Source organism: Pituophis catenifer, unplaced genomic scaffold, assembly GCF_029215685.1.
Source record: "Pituophis catenifer annectens isolate HBS135680 unplaced genomic scaffold, rPitCat1.0.hap2 SCAF_3, whole genome shotgun sequence".
Classification (NCBI taxonomy): domain Eukaryota; kingdom Metazoa; phylum Chordata; class Lepidosauria; order Squamata; family Colubridae; genus Pituophis; species Pituophis catenifer.
The window spans coordinates 163,035,847-163,057,342 of record NW_027256883.1 but is presented as its reverse complement, the minus strand read 5'-3'; the positions used below and the strand labels follow the sequence as shown (position 1 = coordinate 163,057,342).

The 21,496-nt window shown below is 40.6% G+C and overlaps 1 protein-coding gene across 2 annotated transcripts in view; it reads left to right on the top strand.

The window, feature by feature from the left end:
• LOC139314136 (copine-5) overlaps positions 1-21,496 on the top strand; it is a 130,280-nt gene that overhangs the window by 67,310 nt on the left and 41,474 nt on the right. For both annotated transcript variants that reach the window (XM_070939669.1, XM_070939670.1), the window contains 2 exons: positions 7,021-7,124; positions 9,594-9,698. In XM_070939669.1, coding sequence (XP_070795770.1) covers positions 7,021-7,124; positions 9,594-9,698 — 209 coding nt within the window. The remainder of the gene's footprint in view (positions 1-7,020; positions 7,125-9,593; positions 9,699-21,496) is intronic.

The following is a 21,496-nucleotide window of genomic DNA, read 5'->3' as shown; positions in this document are numbered from 1 at the left end:
ACTACAAGTTCAAATCTCACCAGGCTCAAGGTTGACTTAGCCTTCCATCCTTTCAAAGGTAGGTAAAATGAGGGCTCAGATTGTGGGGGCAATAAGCTGACTTTGTATAAATATACAAAAGTATGAAGGCTATTGCTTAACACATTGTAAGCCGCCCTGAGTCTCCGGAGAAGGGCAGCATATAAATTAAAGCAAAAAAAAAAAAAAAAAAAGGATGAATATCTTAAAAAATGGAGAAAGGAAGATTATTGGGCTCGATACCTAACAGGGTATTTAAGGAGAAACAGATATAAGTCTGGGATAGAATTGTGTAACTTCATATCCCAAATTATAATGGCAGTGGAAATTACAGCATGAATATTGAAGAGGGGGGGGAATCCCACTTTCTTTTGTGTGTGTGTTTATTTAGTTAGGCTATTTTTTGACAACTTTATATAGATGCCTGAGTGGCACACACACACACACACATCAAACCCACACGATAAACCAATAAAATCACTTAAAAGAATCTAATTGAAGTTCCCAAGAAAATTATCCTAATCACACAATAAGCATACCCACAGAGACTTCACTAACATCCTAGTCCCAATGCCGAGGGCAGAAAAGTCAAGTCTTTAATTCTTCTGGAAGACCACTTGGTTAGGCCATCTAAATGGGAGGGAGTGATTATTCCATATAGTTTTCCCCATGACAGAAAAGGCATACTCCCTAGGTCCCAACAAATGACACTACTTCACCAAGGGGAAGCCAACCATATACACTTTGTCACATCTGGTGGAATAGACAGACACTAAAAGCAATAGACAATCTGCAAGGAACTGGGATTCATGCCATGGAGGACTTCAAAGCTAACAGTTGGCACCTTAGATTGCACTCATAAATCCCCTGGGAACTAGTAGATCTCATATTAGAGTGATATTAAATGGGTGTGCTGCAATATTTCCAATATTAAACAAATATTTCATGTGAAGCCATTCTTCATCTGGATGAAATAATATCTGAAAGATGTAGTGGGCATACAGTGAGCTGTGCTACAGACAGGCAATAGAGAACCCATTTGGTGTAACAGTTAAGGCACTAGAAACCAGCAGACCATAAGCCACCATCAGCACAAAGGCAGCTGGGTGATTTGGGGCCAGTCATTTTCTTTCAGCCCTAGGAAGTATGCAAAGTCAAACTACTTTGCAATCTGTCACAAAAACTATTAGTCCAAGCCATTGGCAGGATTCAGTATTGACTCAAAGGCACACACGAACAGATTGTGTTGGAGTGCTGCACTAAGTATAGAAAGGCAATAGTTTCCTTCTCTACTTAGCTAGGAAGCTCACAAGATCAACCTGGAACAATTATTCTCAGTGGACCCACATCATAAAAGGCAGAGTTTCACTCTTTTCTGAGAGCTGGTCAAGTAGTTGTAGTTTATCCCATCTGGGAAAAGCTGTCATAGATTTTTTTTTTTCACAGCCTGTTTCCATTACAGTAAATTGACCTAAAAGATGCCCGCAAGCTTGTTTTTGCCATAGATAGGCAAAAAACATGCTTTCTTCCAAGGAAAAGGTTCAGAACATCTGGAGCTTTAAGAGTTATGACTGAGTTGTGTTGGTGATGAAGAAGAGAAAGAGACAGTGCTTGGGTGATCCAAACAGTCAAGTATTGGTGGGCCAGTAGAAGTTTACTATCTCTTTACAACCACAGCCAATTTGCTGCTGACGCCAAAGAGACCAAAATAAACCCGTGGCTGTTTTTCTAGAAAAGGATCAGCCTGTCTAAACTCCAGCAAAGCCAGACATTTTCAATCTCCTTTTCTCCCACGTACAGAAGTTAACACAAACAATATCACTATCTCACCTCATCTCGCCCACAAGTCTGACGTCTACAAAAGGGATAAAAAAAATTGCTTGTGCAATTCTTTGTCCTCAGACATACTTGTGTTAAATTCCCATGCCTTAAAAAAAATGTATACAGATCAGCACTTTCTCACCCATGTGTCCATGTACAAGTGTTTTCTGTGTATATCTGTGGAAATGGATGCACATACCATGTTATAAGTACATGGTGAAAGTTTAGGTGAATTATAATAATAATAATAATAATAATAATTTTATTTCTATACCGCCCTTCTCCCGAAGGACTCAGGGCGGTGTACAGCCAGTTTAAAACACAAGACACAACAATAATTAAAAATTAAAATAATTAAATAGATTTGGCTGCTTTAAAAACTCTAAAATTTAAAATACCCCAATTTAAAATTATTATATTGACAGCCCTGCCTGGCGGAACAACAAGGTCTTCAAAGCGCAGCGGAACACCCGGAGGTCAGAGATCTTGCGTATCTCCGGGGGCAGTTCATTCCACAGGGCTGGGGCTCCCACAGAGAAGGCCCTCCCCCTGGGTGTCGCCAGCCGACATAACTTGGCTGATGGCACCCTGAGGAGACCCTCTCTGTGGGAACGGACTGGTCGGTGGGAGGCTATTGGTGGCAGAAGACGGTCTTGAAGGTACCCGGGTCCTGTGCCATGGAGCAACAATTATAGCTTGTTGTATTATATCTCTTGCTTTTTTTGTGCTTGAATGCTTATACACACGCCCTGTTTATTATCTAAAGTATGTGGAAAGGTTTGCATGTTTGTATTTACTCTTTCAATTCACAAAATGCACAGCCTTTGCTATTGCATGCTACTTTAGACATAAGAGCCACTCAGAATTTCAGGGGTATGCTTGAATGCATTCAAAGCAGCCCATCTGTTGTGTTGTAAAGGGAATTTTACTCCCATTTCCATCACAACAAACCGAGACCTAAGCAATTAGCTTTACATGAACAGTCCTGCAGCCTGTGCTAGAAGTTGGCTTAACTCTTTCCCTTGTGCAAAGAAGATCATTGGAAGCAGAAGGGGGCTCTATTTCTTCACCCAGGGCCATATCTTCCTACCCATGGCTTACTAATTTCACCGTAACTTCAAATGTCTATTCATGACTATAGCTTGGAAAAGGAGGTCAGTCAAATGGGCAAGAAACTGCTGTGTTGCACCTGCTAAGGAGACTAGATAATGTTGCAAGATGCTTCTTCCACTGAAGCCCATGTGATTCATCAATATTCATTGATCTCAAACAATGTCAGTGAAGAAACCATTGCACCGGAGAGCCAGCAGCCTTAAGGGGTCATTTTAAGGCCCTTCCGTAGGACACCTTTTTTTTTTCAATGAGCACATCCACAAGGCAAGGATACTTCCATGGGATATGGTCTGATTATTTGCTAATTTATGTAAGGCTTTCCCCTTAAAGTTATTTTACATATGCATATCCCCCCGAAAATACACATTTTTCATATTATTATTATTTTTTTATGTGGGAGATTGTACTGCAAGATTCTGAGAAGTGTTAATATCATAGGATAATTGGATCCCAGTTCCATATTGATTTAAGAAGGTTACATTTATTACATTTATCTCCAAATGCAAATCGATCAAGATTCTCTTCCATATCTAAACCCCAAGGATATTTTTAGGTTGAAGTGCAACTTTCTTAAATGGAAAAGGGCATTTTGTGTATTCTTGCATCCTGGGTGCTTATTCATATATCATTGCTCCTGAGACATGAACTCCTGAAATATATCTTACATTAATGTTATTTGTCACCCTGTTGTGCAAGTTCAATGCTTCATTCCTTACACATTTTCCTGTATGATTTGCAAGGTACATTAACCAGAAATAGCAGTGATATTGCATCTCTTAATGCTTTCCAAACTCCCTTAGGAAGCATGAAAACATATACCACAAGCAGAGATAAGGAAGCTTGCTCATGTTCTTATAAAGCAACCTGCCTGGATTTTCGCTTCTTTTGAACTCTACAATCTACATTTCTGATCTGTGTTTTTTTCTTTTTCTGCACCTTAAGCTTCAAGCAACCCTAGATATTTGTTTATAAACTATGAAGTCCAGATTAGTAAATATTTTTTTTTAAAAAAAACCCAAAAAATTAGAAATGCTTTACTAGGTAATAACAACTCTTCAAAGAAGCAAAGACATCCTGATTGTCCTCTTTTTATTTTACCTGCATGCTCTATTCCTTTTTTTTCTCCCAGTTAAAATGTACCTTTCGAAAAATTCAGTGTTCATACACACATAGTAATTCACTCATTTTCTCCTAGAAAATAACCACTGCTGACTGCCTCCAGCAGCACTGGCAGAGAATTTTGCAGAACAAAAATGCCTTGAGTTGGAATCAGAAAGGATTGATAAGTGGGGTACTAATCTCTTCTAGCTTCCTTTCATGCTTCCCTACTGGTAGAAAAAGTCTCATCAAACTGACTTTTCATCTCTTAACATGACACTTCAAGACACAGTGTGATCTTCAGTGCTTTATAGCTTGAAACATTTGGCTTACAATAGCAAGGCTATTATTTCCTTAACACAGGAATATCTTATAGTGTATCTGCAGATAGATCAAGCCAAATGGTTGGTCCTGGCGAGCATGAAATAAAAAAAATGTATTATACATGAACTCCTGCCAACTAATTGTGATATTTGAAAACTCCTGGTGGTGCTGGAAGACTGGATAAGAGCAACCAATATCCAAAAGGGTAGTGGGAGCATCTGAGAAGATATGCACCTATTATTTAGCATTTCTGCTGAATAAATTGTCAAGCATGTATGGCCATGAGCATTTTAAAAAGAATGTTACCATTGCCAGGAGCTAACTGTGCTTGTTAGTTGTGTGTTGTCTTTCTATTCCAACTTGAAGATGTATTCAATTCAACTCTGGGAATTGAAGTCCACATATCTTCAAATTGCCATGGTAGAGAAATACTGGTCTGGTCTTTCCTCTATTCATGAAACACGAATAGTTTAAAAGACTGAGGATGGAATGTAGATGTAATATATTTTGATCTCGGAAAAGCATTTGTTAAGGGTGTTCATGATATTTTTTTGTGGACAGAAAGGATAAATGTGGGCCAGATGATACTGTTAGATTTGTAACTGGTTGAACAATCACATCCAAAGGGAGCTTGTGAGTAGTTCTGTATTATCCCGGTGGGAAGGATTAAATGAAATTCCCCAGGACTCTATCCTTGGCCTCCTGCTATTCAGTATCTAGATAAATAGCCTAGAAATGCAATGGAAGGCATGCTTATCAAATCTGTAGATACAGAGCTAATTGAGAAATACCTCAGAGCACAAAATCACATCTACTTTGATAAGATTGGGCATTGGACCTAACCCATAGGATGATGTTGAACTGTGGCAAATAGGTAAGAGATTAGGGAGACCTGATTTATTTATTTATTTATTTATTTATTTATTTATTTATTCAATTTATATACCGCCCTTCTCCTATTGGACTCAGGGCGGTGCACAGCCAAGGATAAAAAACATACCAATACAAAATTTAAAATCAATTAAAAGAATTATACAGCTTTGGCCCACAGTTTAAAACAATCCAATTAAAACCCAATTTACACTTAAAAGCTAAGAAGCTAAAAAAGGGGGGGGGTTCACACCAGCCCTGCTTGATGGAAAAGAAAAGTTTTTAGGGCACAGCGAAAGGCCCGGAGATCTGGTATCCTTCGTATCTCCGGCCGCAAATCGTTCCAGAGGCAGGTGCTGCCACAGAGAAGGCACTCCCCCTGGGGGTCGCCAGCTGACATTGCCTGGCTGACAGCACCCTGAGGAGTCCCTCTCTGTGGGAGCGTACTGGTCGGTGGGAGGCTATCGGTGGCAGAAGGCGGTCTCGCAAATACCCAGGTCCGATGCCATGGAGCGCTTTAAAGGTGGTAACCAACACCTTGAAGCACACCCGGAAGACCACTGGAAGCCAATGCAGCTCGCGCAGGAGAGGCATTACATGGGAGCGCCCTCTTACTCCCATAATCCCCCGCGCGGCCGCATTCTGCACCAGTTGGAGCCTCCGGGTGCTCTTCAAGGGGAGCCCCATGTAGAGAGCATTGCAGTAGTCCAGGCGGGAAGTGACGAGCGCCTGAGTGACTGTGCATAAGGAGTCCTGATCCAGAAAGGGACGCAACTGGCGAATCAGGCAGACCTGATGAAAAGCCCCCCTGGCCACGGCCATCATATGCTCTTCCAAAGACAGCCGTGTATCCAGGAGGACGCCCAAGTTGCGAGCCCTCTCCGTGGGGGCCAATGATTCACCCCCAATAGCCAGCGTTGGCACCAGCTGGCTATATCGGGACGCCGGAAGCCACCGCCACTCGGTCTTGGAAGGGTTGAGTCGGAGCCTGTTATTCCCCATCCAGGAATGTATGAAGGATCTAGGAGTGCTCTAGAAGTGATTTGTCTACATTAGGAAAAATATGCATAAAATGCAGAGCAGGGGAAATTTTACATAAAATCCACACATTCTTGCAAGTCAAAATGCAACTTATAGAAGAATCAGGGGGGATGTTTTAGCAAGCGAAATAAGATTGTTGTATTTATGGAATGCCAATCCTAACAAGATTTTTGTGTGTGTGTTCACAGAGCAGAAGTGACGCTTTGATAAATATATGAAGTTGTTTATATTTTTCTAACTCACGAAAGTAACTAGTTCCATTATAATCCTCAGGGCCTGGATTGATTTAAATGCCAGGAAGTGGAAAAGTGTAGTGGATGATTTATCTACTATGAAAATCATTGGCAAGCTGTAACTCTTCTATAAAGAGTTCAGTTTAACATGCTTCAGTGCATGTTCCAGAGACTGATGGGGAAAGAAAATACCCGAGTACCAAAGTCTATGAGTAAAAAGTCTTAGTTGTAGGTGCAGTATCCATGTTTGATGCCAAACTGATAGCTTTCCCAGATTTTTCAAGCCTTGCTCATGCTATTATAGTCCTTCAAGCTACACACTGGATTAGAATTTATTTCAGTGGTGAGCCTCAGTCTTTCTTTTCCCATTTCCTATTGGGCCAATTGCAAACTCTGTTGTTTATGTTTAGTACTTTACCACTTTGCCATACAACTTTTTAAAATTGCTGTTAGCTCAGCAGCAATGCTGTTAGACAATATATTTTCTGCTTCCAATTCCAAGGATGTTGCCACAATGCAGTTCTGTGCCAACAAGCTGGACAAGAAAGACTTCTTTGGGAAATCAGACCCTTTCATGGTATTCTTCAGAAGTAATGAAGATGGAACGTGAGTATAAGTGGATTTTTTTTTCTGGGAACAGATTTGCTCCAGTTTTAACTGGCTCTTCACTAGCACACGGTGAAATTTTCCATTGATACCTTGCTGGTCATTCTGGAATTTTGTTTGTGATTTCCCAATCTAGCCTATAAGTCTGCGTTGTCTGATTATCATTCTTTCAAATACCAGTCAGATCCAACAGGTTTTATTTAAGTCAATCAGTATAGCTGGTTGCTGCTTCCTGCTCAGGCTTTCTTTAGTAAACAAATTTTTAAAAGCTTCATATAAAGAACTTGTCCAGTCTAATGCCTATCATGGACAAGACTATTGTAGCCATATATAATCTGCCTTAACACCAAAACAATGGGTCCCTTCTTCTTAAATGTTCTTCACCTCACATTCCAAAAATACAGTCAGTTTGGTTAATTGAAAAAATCATCAGAGAACATCAAAAAGAAAAGCTTGATTAGGCCAGGCATGGACTATTAAACTCAGGGTGGATAAATGGTGGTGGGTTTTTTTTTTTTTGTATCCTTTCAGTTTTGCAATCTTAACAATTAGGGTATCTATAGGATGTGGTTTAAAAAATCAAGATGATGGCTATGATTGTGTGATTTAAGCTTTACATGTTCTTATGTGTGATCATACTATGATGGCTACCATGTCAATTGGACAAACCTTTATTGTGAGTTGGAAAGATTTTTTTTGGACCAGTTCAAGTAAGAAACTGCTTTGATTAATGTTTTAGCTGATACAGGAGAAAGTAAAAAGACTCAGGTATGCTAAGTTTTCAATTTTCAGGATCATTTTAAAAAGATGATTTATGAATATTCCTAAGCAAGCAAGATGTGAATGAAATGAGATGTTGTGTTTAATAGAAAAGGGTCTGGGCGAAAGTTAACTAACAACAAGACAATTCCCTAGCTGACCATTCTGAATAATTAAATAAGTAAATGAAACTCAGATCTCCTTGAAATTGAGAACATTTTCCTCAATTTTCAATGTGCAAGGCTGGTGCTGAAATAAAATATTGGTTTGCATCCTAATTCCCAGGCTCAGACCCAGGGGTGAAATGCTACTGGTTTACTCCGGTTTGGGCAAACCGGTAGTAATAAAAACTACCAGTTCACTTGAAGTGAACCAGTAGTAAAAAAAAAAAAAAAAAAGCTACCAATTCAGGCGAACCGGTAGTTAGCTACCCGTTCGGGCAAACAGGAGCTAAACAAGGCTACTGATTCCTCTGAACCAGTATTTCCGATGATCAGCTGTGGCGCTGGGTTTAGCTTTGCTAGAAAACAGGATTTCCTGCTAAATCGCACGCCACAGCTAATTCCTTCCCTCGCTGTTCTACTTACCTTCCCAAGCCTCCTTTTGGACTGTGCATACGCACGTGCATAGCACGCACCAAAAGGAGGCTTGGGAATCAGCATGAAATCCTGCTTTCTAGCAAAGCTAAATTGCACACCACAGCTGATCTCCCCCTGCTTCTACTTACCTTCCCAAGCCTCCTTTTGGTGCGTACTGTGCATGCATGTGCACATGCATGTGCAGCACACGGTTGGTGCACACTGCACATGTTTGGCACACAGCACACATGCGCAGCCAGCAAACCGGTAACAAACTGGTTTGGATTTCACCTCTGCTCAGACATTTTTTTATGTGAGCAGGGTGGAGATCCATATTCCCAAAATCAAAATCTGATAGGTTGGGTAGTCTGAAGCTAAGACAGGCTACCACTGTGCTAGGCAAACTCTTTCTCATTGAGATGTCCCAACCAAATTACAGCAAGGATGAACAGAATGCTAGATTTGGGTAATTCATGTCTATGAGTCATGTAGTCTTAAATATTAGAGGATCATTGCAAAAGAGTCACTTTAAATCTGTCCTTCTTCCAGCAGTAGGTTGGGTGGAAGCAAGGACAGACATCATGGAAAGTTGAGCTAATAGAAAAAGAAAAGAAAAGAGTGATCTGCCCAATTTTGGCTCCGGTCATTATTGGAACATGGCTCCCAGCAGATTATTTCTTAAAACACAGGCCCTGCCTGGAAAAAAATTCCCCCTCTCCTTTCTAGAGATATTGCCATATCTTGCTGTTTATTGCTTTAAACTGGTTTCCAATATAGTTTGTTCTGCTTTCAGCAAGTTTTCTCTCTGTGGGAATGGATATTGCTCTACTTGTGCTAATAAAAGTATAATTTTAATAGAAAATATTTATATCCTCTGTGAAAAATGTTAGCTAATATTGCATGAAGTTGATGCTTACTTCTGCTGCAAGTGCTTGGAGAATGCTAGTGTTTACAGCTATTAAAGTAATCCATTTTTATGGATCCAACCCAGTGCCAATTTTCATCATCCATGGTGATTTGGAGAAGCATATTTCAAAAACAATGAGATTTTTCTTTCTTTATTGTTGTTTAACCCATTCTTCAGTTTCTGATAATTAACTTAAAACTAAACAGGTGTTCTGTATCTTGCTAGATTTACCATTTGTCATAAAACTGAAGTGGTGAAGAACACTCTGAATCCAGTATGGCAGTCATTCGCTATCCCTGTGCGAGCCTTGTGCAATGGAGACTACGACAGGTACAAGTTTCACAGAATTAGTGTTAACATCTGGCATGATTTGTTCATTAAAAGTGGTTAGAACTGATGTCCACCAAATTACAATCACAGTTCTTAGTTTCTAGAATAGCTGGAGATTTAAGAGTTGTAATCCCAACATACCTAGTGGAACCAGTTTGGAAAAGATCAAGTTAGAAGAAATGAATTATAACCCCTCCTCAGTTTAGCCGATATCCCTAGATTTTCCAGATGTTCCTCAGCCATCTGGAACAAACTAGAGCCAGCCATGCTTAGATTTCTAGATCAGCCAAAGTCATCTACGTATTGCCATCTGTTTTTAGATGAAAATTCAAGTCTGTCATACATGCCCAAAATGTACTATAGTCACCTATAAGCACTCATTAGCAAACTTGGACCTTGACTTTAAATCCACAAAGAAAGGGAAATGTGATTTCAGCTGAGGATGAATTTATTAAACCTGGTTGTAGAAAAAATTAATGGGAGGTAAAGAGACTCCTACAAAGATAGCTTGGATAGATAAGAATTGTCCCGACTGAGGTTCACTTTATTATAGGTATAGAAGGGCAAAAGATACATGTTTAATTAAACTCAGCAACTTCCATGGTTCCATGAATTTGCACCAAATGTGGCAGAAGTTGTCACATCCAGGAATTTAGTGATACGAAAGACTTTTCCTCCCTTAAGATTTTTAAGGAGGCTTAAAAAAACACTGACAGTCCTCAGAGCTGTTCTAAATTAGGGAGCTGTTATCCTGTCAGCATTAGTGAAAAGACAAAAGGGGGGAGCTGCTGGGAGGGCTCCCTTGGGAAGGCTGTTTGCCCGCTTCACAGATGGAACTGAAATGTACTTAGGGAGTGATGAATGGATGGGAATGAACCCAAAAAGTAGAAAAGATTTGTTGGGAGAAGCACTGGCAATAGATTACAACTACATTGATAAAAACTGCCATTACTGTCAATCCACAGCAAAAGTCTGTTTCAATTCAGGAATGAGAGTCTTGCTGATGAGGAACATCTTCAAGAGCACCCAAGGATGATTGGCTCCATTATCAGGGCAATATACTCTTCATTCAGCTTGATGATTTCCTATATCACAATTGATTCTCTGCATCTGTGTTCGTTTGAGAGCCGTGCATTAATTGTAGCTTTTATCAGCATATTTTCTGTTGATTAGCTGCTCAACCCTGCTACACTGTTTTCACATCAATGCTTTCTGTTAATAGAATACAATTTAGTTCTGAGAAAGCTCTGTATGAATCAAAAGCAAGAAATGCCCTCTGACATTTTAAAAGCTACACTGGCTTTAATTTAAATTCATTTTGTTGTTTTTTTTAAAAAAGCATCTTTTTTTAGTCCCTGTAAATTATTCTTAAAAGACTTCAGAGATTTTGAAGAGATGAAAGCAAATAAAATTCCTCTTAATTAATTTTGTACAAATGTCAGGGTTGTGTTTTGATGAAGATGTTGAGCTGGGGTTGATGAGTCCGTGGTTCAAGTCCACTCTCTACACTGGAAATTGACTGGATGATTTGGGGCCAGTCACAGCCTTACCCACAGGATGGTTACAGGGAAAAATAAGAGGATGCAATGCTAGGTACACTACCTTGAGCTCCTGAGGAAAGGCAAATGTAGATCTAACAAATATGTAAATAAATAAAATGAATAGAAAATCTATTTACTCCTAATAGGTTTTCTTTTCCTAAAATGTCCTAGATGCACTTTTAGATGATTCTCATCTGTTGCAGAGACTGGTTTAAAGTAGGCCTTTAGTTACGCAGGGTCTGACATTTTTGCTGGCTTCTACTGCTATGTTCACCTAATGGAGCTAAACTTGAACAGTGAGGATTTAATTTATCTGCCAACTCTGTGTGTATTCAGAATAGCATTTTGAATTGGCAAAAGTTAGAAGTGTTAAGACTTTGAACCTTCTGTCCCTAAGACTTCCTTCCGTAATTAATTAGAATACCTTATTAAGTAATCCAGTGGCTTGGGAAAATTGGGTTCCATTCTGTATCTTCAACCAGCTGTGTTTATCCTGGCAAACGTGTCATGCAGAGCATGAAGCTTTGTTTGTAACTAATTTGAATAAGACTGGTTCACATATTGGACTAAGCCATGTTGATAGACAACTTTGCGTGCGATGGCTGATAGAGGGCTGCACTTGGTGTCCATGGACTTTCCCAGCCTTTTTCTGGAGGTTGGTGGAGATTTAACCTTGGAAAGGGGAATAGGAGATCTTTGGGAAGCAAAGTACTCCCATTTCCCCTTCCCCCTTCCATACCTCCCTAAGTGTCCTGAAAAATTGTTATTGAAATTTAGCAGATCAATTGCTAAATGTTGTTGACATTTAGAACTATTTGGGGTGCCTGTGGGGATTTTAAGGGTCAGAAAGAGTATAAAGTTGCAGTCATTAATTTAGCTATAAAAGTGGTCAAGAATCTGCCTTATTTACAAAGTGGAACTTAGAAGAATGGGGACTAAATCTGCTTTTTCTCCATCCTTCATTGCTTGATGATTGTTTTTCCCTGATCATTCATCTTCCTGTACAGGGCCATCTACAGTGTGTGTGTGTGTATGTGTGTGTGTACACATGTGCACATGCACATGCGGTAAACATTCAAGAAGGCAACCACAACTGCAAGATTGATGTTTCATCCCTCTTTCATGCATAATACATTAAAAAGAGGTAAAACTTTGAACTTGATTGTGGACACCATCTTGGCTTTTTTATGCTGCCGGTAGAGACACTTTTCCTATTAGCAGAGCTGATATGAGGGGCAAATTAAACCAGTGGAGCATAGGAAGCCAGGAGAAGAATGAGTTCTGCTCCCACCCTTTGTGGGTTCCATTTATTGATAACAGTATAGCCCACTTTATTTTATATTTTTATATTTCTTAACTGCCCATTTCCCTCCCTTAACACTATTGTTAAATTATTGGAAATGATTATGAATATTTTTATGAAGTTTCAAACATCTCTAGTACATAAACTACATTATCTAGTTGTGATTCTAGCAACAATAGCAATAGCAAAAGCACTTAAACTTATATATCGCTTTACAGTGCTTTACAGCCCTCTCTAAGTAGTTTACAGAGTCAGCATATTGCCTCCAACAATCTGGGTCCTCATTTTACCCACCTTGGAAGGATGGAAGGATGGAAGGCTGAGTCAACTTGAGCCTGATGAGGTTTGAACTGCCGAATTGCAGGCAGCTGGCAGTCAGCAGAAGTAGCCTGCACTACTGCACTCTAACCACTGCACCACCACGGCTCAAGTCATTAAATTAGTGCATTAGTAATATTATTTACTGCTATTTCAGATAGGTGCATTGTAACCGAAAGTGGCTTGCTAAATCTACCTGGTGTATTCATGATAAAGGTGAAAGTCAGACTGGGAATATCTGACTTGAATTTCTCTAGCCAGCATTTCACCCTTAAATTGGGTTCTCATGACTCAAAAGATCACAGATTAATCAGGCACATGTTGGGTCAATCCACCCTATATGGTTAGCCTCTAATTCAGTGATTTATAAGAATCTGAACATTGAGTGAATTGAATAAACCATGGCTCAGGTATCATTGGGTAATTGGGCTGTGTGAATACAGCCATAAAGTGCTAAACAAACATGCAATCCCAAAATACTTACTGAAAGAAAATAAATCAATATATTTGCCAGGCAAGGTTTCTGGGTTCATGCCAAGGCTTCCATCCAAAACTGTAGCTTTCAGAACATTCCTCCAGTAGTGCCAGCATTTTTCCAAGATACTATGGAGCCTGTTTAACTATGCAAAATATTTAACCACAATCGTTTCACAAAAGCTATCTGAATTAGATCTTCGTGGTAGTATTTCCCAGGAGGTACACAGCCTTCAGAAATATGAGCCCACACAGAAAACAAAACTACACATTACACTAATGAAGTAATTAGCAACCATATTTATGTTTCGTAAATCTTTTAAGTGCTAGGCACAGAAATGTGGAGGTGGGATGGCACAGAAAAAGACCTTTAACCTCCCTGTTGGCTGTAGAAATCTATGCAGCAGGTTGGTTTCGGACCCCAATTCTTCTTACAGTTCTTCATTGCTATATATGCATATGATTCCAAAGTAAACTCTTGAAAATTGCAGCTCTCTATATTTTTATTGGAAATAAGCCTCACTGAAAAAATAGGATGTGTGCATTCAGTTGAAGCCTTTATAGTACACGCAAAGGAAAAAAGTTTCATCTGTAATCTTGTCTTTCTTCAAACTCAAATTCTGAAGTAATTGTTAATCATCCAGCAAGGTGACAGACATTTCCCAATGTTAATCCAACATTTTTTTATTTTTTTGTGAAAAGTGGTAACTGTTTATTTTAAAGCCAGTTGGATCTCAGATTTCGAAGTATTCACTTATCTTATGATATAGCTCTTTTTATGTTGTTAGATTAAGAAACAAATAAGAATGTGTGTTAGTCCATTTTTTAACCTTAAATTATCTTTTCAAATGTTTGATATCAGAGAATGATTTGGAAAGTGTTCGTTTTATTTCATCCGATACTTTCTTTTTAGCTTCTAAACATCTGAATACATGCAGCCTCACCAAAAGACTACATTGTTAAAGTTCTCTTTTGTAAAATTCATGTGAGATTCCTATATTTAGTATTCTTTTTTACTGAAGGCAATAAGATATGTAGCTGCAATCTGAATATGTCTTCTTAAAACTGAAATAGTGAAATTGACTATTCTCAGAGTTCAGTGGAATTTACTCCTAGAGAAGTATATGCATTAATACTGTATATACACTATGATTAAGACTTGTCCAGCTTAATGGAATTTATTCTGAGTAAACATGCATAATGTGCCGATAATAATCTGTTAGATTGGATCCATTTTTTACAAGTTTGAAAATTATTCATTTTATAATGATTTCAGGGACTCAGCGGCTGTTGTATATTGGTAGTTGGTCGTATAGTGGTAATGTTCTCAAACTCATGTGTTTGAGAACATTAAAAGAAAATCCAAATAAAACTAGATAATTGAAATTTAGCTGCCTTTAAGTTAATGAGATGGTGCTGATATAATGTTTTTTTCTGGGAGCCAACTGGAAGGGAAATAATATTATTTATTAAAGCTGCTTTTTCTTCCATAATACTGCCTGGTTTGTACAAGATTGGGGAAAGTTTGCTCTGGAATGTAGAAACTGGAAAGTAATACTAATTGGCTTAGTTAGGACATTATATTAAACCATAATTTAGAGCTATGTGTATGACTGGGAAGCAGTATATGTGAGCTTCAGGCTGTCATGCAGCTCTCTAGTGTAAAATAAACTTCAGTTAGTTAAAACAAATAAACTTATAACCCATGGCTTGAAGGCTATTTTCATAACTGACAGATTTTAATCTATGACTTCTCCTGCACACAAAATAATAGATAATTTTTAATGGAAAGTGTCACTATTCACTGCAGGGTTGTACTGATTGAATAAAGGAATGTATTAAACCAAATTCATGATAACTTTGTCCTGCTCTTGACCATAATGCTAAATAAAGGTGTGCCTCCTAATTTTCTTGGATAAATGTGTGTTGAATAAATATAAATAAAGCAGTGGAAATTTCTTAGCTATATAAAAATAATGAATTAAAAGAAAATGCTGTTAGTCCAAATATCATTGTTATACTTTTAATGGTGGTCATAGAAGTTTCCATAGACTTTTATTTCTATTTCCTTATTTTATTTGCTAATTAAGGGTATATCCTCCAAGAATAGAAATAAAGGATCCTGATCCTTGCTCTGATAAGATGCAGATCAAAGTCATTGCAAAGCCTCTGCAATCTTCCTGCACGTATAGAAATCCTGACACTAATTTTCTAGCTACAAATTTATGAAAGATGAAACCAGCATCACTAATATTATTCCTTTGTGAGATAAAAGGTAATTCCCAAATGATAGGCTAGAATGTAGTAGCCTATTTTATTAAGCTTATGCTGCCTGATCCCTATCGTATTTTGCTTAGAGTAGAAATGAGAGACTCTTTGATGGCTACAAAAGTCTTGATCAGCCTTAATTATTGTCACCGGCTCAGCAGTTCCATCCCTTTTCATTCCCATCTCTTGGAGAAATTCAGAATCTGTTATGGCTTACTAATTCATGTCAGTGGCTACATCCATGAAGTGAGAACAGAGATTCTAAAGCTGTTTACCTGATTACTGTACTTATATTTTAGTGTTTTATGTATATACATACATACCAGTGGTGGGTTGCCCCCGGTTCGTGCTGGTTCTATAGAACCGGTAGTAAAACCGGCCGGAGGCTCTGTCCACTGACCCCGATGTCATCAGAATGCTTCTGCGCATGTACAGAAGCTTCTGTGCGAGCGAAGCGCGCACGCGCAGCCCCATTACAAACCAGTAGTAAAGGTAAGTAGAACCCACCCCGATACATACTGTATGTGTGTATAGAGAGACGCAAATATATACACATGTGAACATGTCTCTAAAGTCTGAAGGAAAGAATGCTTTTTGCCTCAGCTAAAGTGATCTGTTTGGGACAATGACTTGATAAAAAAAAAAAGTTGCTTCATCTTAGGCTTCCAGTTCAATTCCAAAGTAAAGTTTGGAAAAATTTAGAAACTGATAGACATTCCTTGATCTTACCTCATTGCAGGGAGTTTAAGAACAACAGCTTCTGTTTTTGTATTTCCCAGTATACTTTTTCTATACTTTGTCATAAGGATATTAACTTAAGCTATCGGTTTCTTATATGGTACAATTGTTATTGTTTGCATTCATAATTCACAATTTCTCTGGTATGTCCAGCACATTTATATCTAGATCCTCTAATTTTCTTTATTTTATAACAAAGATCATCTTAGGTAGATTGGAGTAAGAGAACAATGGCCCAACATGAGACTTGAATGTGAGTCTTTGTAAGTTGATACATTAAATCTGACACTTAACTGGGTATACCATATGTAGTCAAAATATGTGATTGCATGGAATAATTTAGGAAGTTGAAAAAATTTCACAGGTTTATTGTATTATTGTAATCTTTATAACAATGCTGCAAAATAACGCTTTATCATTCCTACAAAACATATATGACAGTGGAATAATATGATTCTTTTCAAGCAAGAAATATCCCATTTGAATGTAAAGCTCAATAATTTTTTTGTTCTCATGATGGTGGGCATGGCAGTCATGCCCAGGGAGTGACACTGCCTTCTTCCTATGAGACCAAGTCTGCTGTAAAGTTCTTAAGTCCCGCCTCTGCTTGTGTAGTCCAGTTTTTCGACTTGGTCTTCTCTGGGACAATCGTGTCTGTAGTTTCTTAGCTAAACTTAGAGTATTTACTCTGCTTTTTTGTTTTAATTTTATTTTCTTATATAGTTTAGCTTGAGTGTGAAAGGCTTTTGCTCGAAACCGCTCTAAGCTGCTGAAGCGGCTTCATTCTGCCGGCTGGCAGCAACGTAAATATTTTCTGCCCACGAGCTTGCTCCGCGGCTCTTGCTGGGCAAATAGATTGATTTTGAGCCCTTTGGAGGCATTTTGGGCTATATTGAAAGGTAAAAAAGGGGGCTGCCTGCTGTTTCAAGGACTTTGGTTCTACAGCTGATTAGCGCGACGTGATTACCGCGCCTTTCTCTTTCACGCCAAGCCGGCCGGCTAGCGATCTCTGCATTTCCCTCAAGGCGAAAAACAGCAATTATTGGGGATTTCCTCTCAAGTTTTCTGAAGTGCTTCTTATGTTGGTGGCTGAACCTAGTAATCTCCTTTGTCTGGGAAATGTGAATATCTGTGTAAGGTCTCTGAATATCTGGAATTTTTGTGTTTTTTCTGAACACGAGGGATTTCCAAAATGGCCGACGCCTCTGCATCCAAGGCTTCTAACAAGTCATCTAAGAGAAAGAGAGGGCATGTAACTGATCCAGGAGAGGGTTATTCTTCCCACCCTCCTGCACCTGCTAAAGTAGCTCGCCCCTCTACTTCTAAAGGATCTAAACCCTCTAAGGATGAGGAAAGACGCCACAGAGCCATGGAAAGAACTTTTAAAAAGGCTCAAGCAGAAAAAGATAAAGCCCCAGGCCTTCCCCAGGCTTCCACCCTCTCTGCAGTGGCTCCTCCCTCAGGCACTCAAGCTACTAGGCCCCAACCATCTCAGACACCTTCTCTGTCTCCAGATAGGTCATTGCAAGGTGATACAAATTTGGCAGATGCTGCCACTGTTTTTCCAGTGTCCACAGCAGAGCCCAGCATTAATCAGGTTGAAACCCAGGATATTGCTCTGACTGCCCCTGATCAGTCAGGTTCTCAAATTGGGGGGGGGGTGATCATTCTTTCCCTGCCCAAGATGTTCCAGAAATTTCTCCTGCTCTAGCCTCTCTCATTTCTATGGCTATTCGCCAGGGTATTGCTGAGGGTCTTCATCAGCGGACTCCTTCTGAGGCTTCAGAGATGCAGAGTCATCATAGTCATTCTCATAGACTTCAGGAGTCCAGAGGTACTGAAGCTCAGGATGCTCCTCAATCTGACAGTCAGGATTCACTATCTGAGGGTGAGATCATTCCTGATCAAGAACTGTCTGAGGATGAGGGCCTAGAGCCTATTCAAACCTCAGATGTTTAGGTCCTTCTTGTTCAAAGCTCAAACCACTACACATATGGGTGTTCCCAGTTCCAGCTCTGGTTCCTCTTCTGTGTCCTCTGATCCAACGACATCTGTTTTTCTAGAACCCACTGTCCAAACTGAAGTGGTTCCGGCTCCCAAACTGTTTTCAGACGTAGTTCAAAGACAATGGAACTTTCCAAGTACAGGTCCTCTCCCTAATTCACTGGACAAACGTTTCTATAATTTGGCAACTGACTTTTCCAATATATTGCAGGTTCCTTCTGTAGATTCTCCAGTAGTAGCTTTGTCTTCATCGTCTCTGATTTCAGGCCCAGCTGATTAGTTTTACGACTGGAGGACAAAGGAGCGGAGCGAAACCTCATTAAAGGACATCAGGCTTCCTCATGGTCGGTACAAGCTTCTTCTGCGGCCTCTTTCTTCAACCGCGCTATCCTATGGCTGAAACAACTCCAGGAGAGAATTCCAGCCACTGATCATAGGTCTCACCAGGACTTAAACAAAATTTTGGCGGCGGTGGAATACTCTGCAGATGCCACCCTCAATGCAGCTCGTTTTTCTGCTAAGGCTATCAGTTCTTCAGTTACATCTAGGCATCTCCTCTGGCTCAAAAATTGGCAGGCAGATCAAAGAGCCAAATGGCGTCTAGCCTCTTCCCCTTTCCAAGGCGACAAGTTGTTTGGGGCACTTCTGGAACCCCTCGTTGAGACTAAAGACCATCGTAAAATTTTACCATCTATTTCTAGGAGGTCGGAGATCCGCCCACAGTCTTCCTTTCGTTCGGGATCCTTTCGGGGTCACGACTCCAGTTTCTACCAGCAACGTTCCCATCGGCCATTTCATCCACGAGGACCTCAACAGCAGGATTCTCAGGTCAGACAGGGATACGGGTTCTCCTCCAGGAGACCATTCAGAGGCTCCAGAGGCCGGCCTTTTCGCCGAGCCCGTTAATTCTCCTCCTGATTCTAGGATTGGGGGCAGGTTATCCTTTTTCGCTGACTTATGGGATAACACAGTTTCAGATTCTTGAGTTAAAGATACTATTCGATTCGGCCTATCTCTTGAGTTCCGCTCTAGCCCTCCCAATTGTTTTCTGCGTTGCCCTTTGTCCTTGGACAGAGCCAAACGTGCTCGTGTTAATGCGGCCATTGAACACTTTTTGCTTATAAAAGCCATCCAGCCTGTCCCTTCTCACCAACGGGGTCAGAAATTCTATTCCCATTTATTCCTAGTTCAGAAACCTTCGGGGGATTGGAGGGCTATTCTAGATCTGAAATCTTTGAACTGATATATAATTTACCGCCGGTTCAAGATGCAACCCCTTCACACTATTCTTTTAGCTATTAGAGAGGGAGATTTTATGTCCTTGATTGATTTAACGGAAGCTTATTTACACATTCCTATTCTCCCTGCCCATCGTAAATTCCTCAGGTTCTGTTACAATGGTAAACATTACCAGTACAAGGCCCTTCCCTTTGGTTTATCTTCAGCGCCTAAAGTCGTTTACTAAAATTATGGTGGCCCTTATCTCTCACATTTCTTCCATTCCGGTCAGAATTCTTTTTTACCTGGATGATATTCTCATCCTTTCCCAATCTGAGCTTCAGGCTTGTCGGGACGTTGCCACATCTCTGGATATTTTAAGGACTCATGGATTTTCCATTAACTGGAAGAAAAGTCATTTGACTCCTTCTACCCGTCTCCAGCACCTAGGGTCTGTAATGGAAACGGTGGCAACTAAAGTTTTCCTTTCCCAGGAGTGACAGGATAGTCTCTGTGAGATGGCCCTTAGGTTTGTTCAATCCAGGTCAGCTTCCCTACTGAGCTTGTCTAGCCTGCTAGGCAAGATGGTGTCTTGTTATGGTATAGTACCCTGGTCTCGTCTTCACAGCAGGGAGTTGCAGTGGTTCTTCTGTCCTACCAGCGAAACCTCAACAGTCGCTCAACCTTCCGCCTGCATCTGACCACGAATGCCGTCGAGTCTCTCAAATGGTGGACACCAGAGAATGTCTCCAAGGGCTGCTCATTCCTGGAACCTCAACAGTTAGTCATCACGACGGATGCCAGCCTAGTAGGTTGGGGAGCTCATCTGGAGACTCACATGATTCAGGGCAGGTGGACTCCTCAGGAATGCAACCTCACCATAAATCTCAAAGAGCTCAGGGTGATCTTTCTCGCCCTTCAGGGATTCCTGGCCCAGGTCCAGGGCAGGGATGTCCTAGTCCTCAAGGACAACATCACTGCCAAAGTACACATAAACAGACAGGGGGGACCCGTTCCCGAGCTCTCCTACAGGAGTCTCTTCGGCTGGGGCTCTGGGCCGAATCTCATCTAATATCTCTCAGGGCAGAACACATCTTGGGGATGTCCAGTGTTCTAGCAGACTCCCTCAGCCACAATCCAATCGACCCAGCAGAATGGAGCCTACACCCTCGGCTATTCCATGAGCTCTCCAGACGGTTCAGCCATCCTCAGGTGGATCTGTTCGCCTCAGCAGTCAACCATCAACTACCCCGTTTCTTTTCCCGTTTCCCCACTCGGGGAGCGGAAACAGTCGACACCTTACACAACCCATGGCCAAAGGGAATCCTCCTCTATGCCTTCCCTCCCTTCCCTCTTGTAGCCAAGGTGGTCCGGAAACTAATCAGAGAGAGGGCAGAACTGATGTTGGTGGCCCCCCATTGGCCTCGCCATTCTTGATTCGCGGACCTAGTGTCCCTGTCGGTGGCCCCTGCCTGGAGGATTCCCGACAGTCAGGTATCGCTGTTGCAAGGACAGCTAGTTCATCCAGATCCACAGTCCTTCCAGGTAGCTGTCTGGAGATTGAGTGGTTCCTCCTGACGGAGACTCAGGTTCCGCCGGATGTCATCGCAACCATTCAAGCCTCTCGTCGTGAATCTATCACTCGTATTTACGACGCAACATGGACGGCTTTCTCCAGATGGTGTAGAAGACGCAGTATCGTTCCCACATCAGCATCGGTGGTTCAAATCCTTGGTTTCCTACAAGACGGTTTATCTTCAGGTCTCTCTCCGAATACTCTACGGTGCCAGGGTCCGCGATTTCATCTATCCTGTCTTACTCATCAGCTGTCATGCTGTCTAAAGATCTGTTGATTCACAGTTTTTTGCGTGGAGCTACAAACCTCAGGCCTCCAGTCATACACAGGTTCCCAACATGGGACCTTCCCAAGGTAT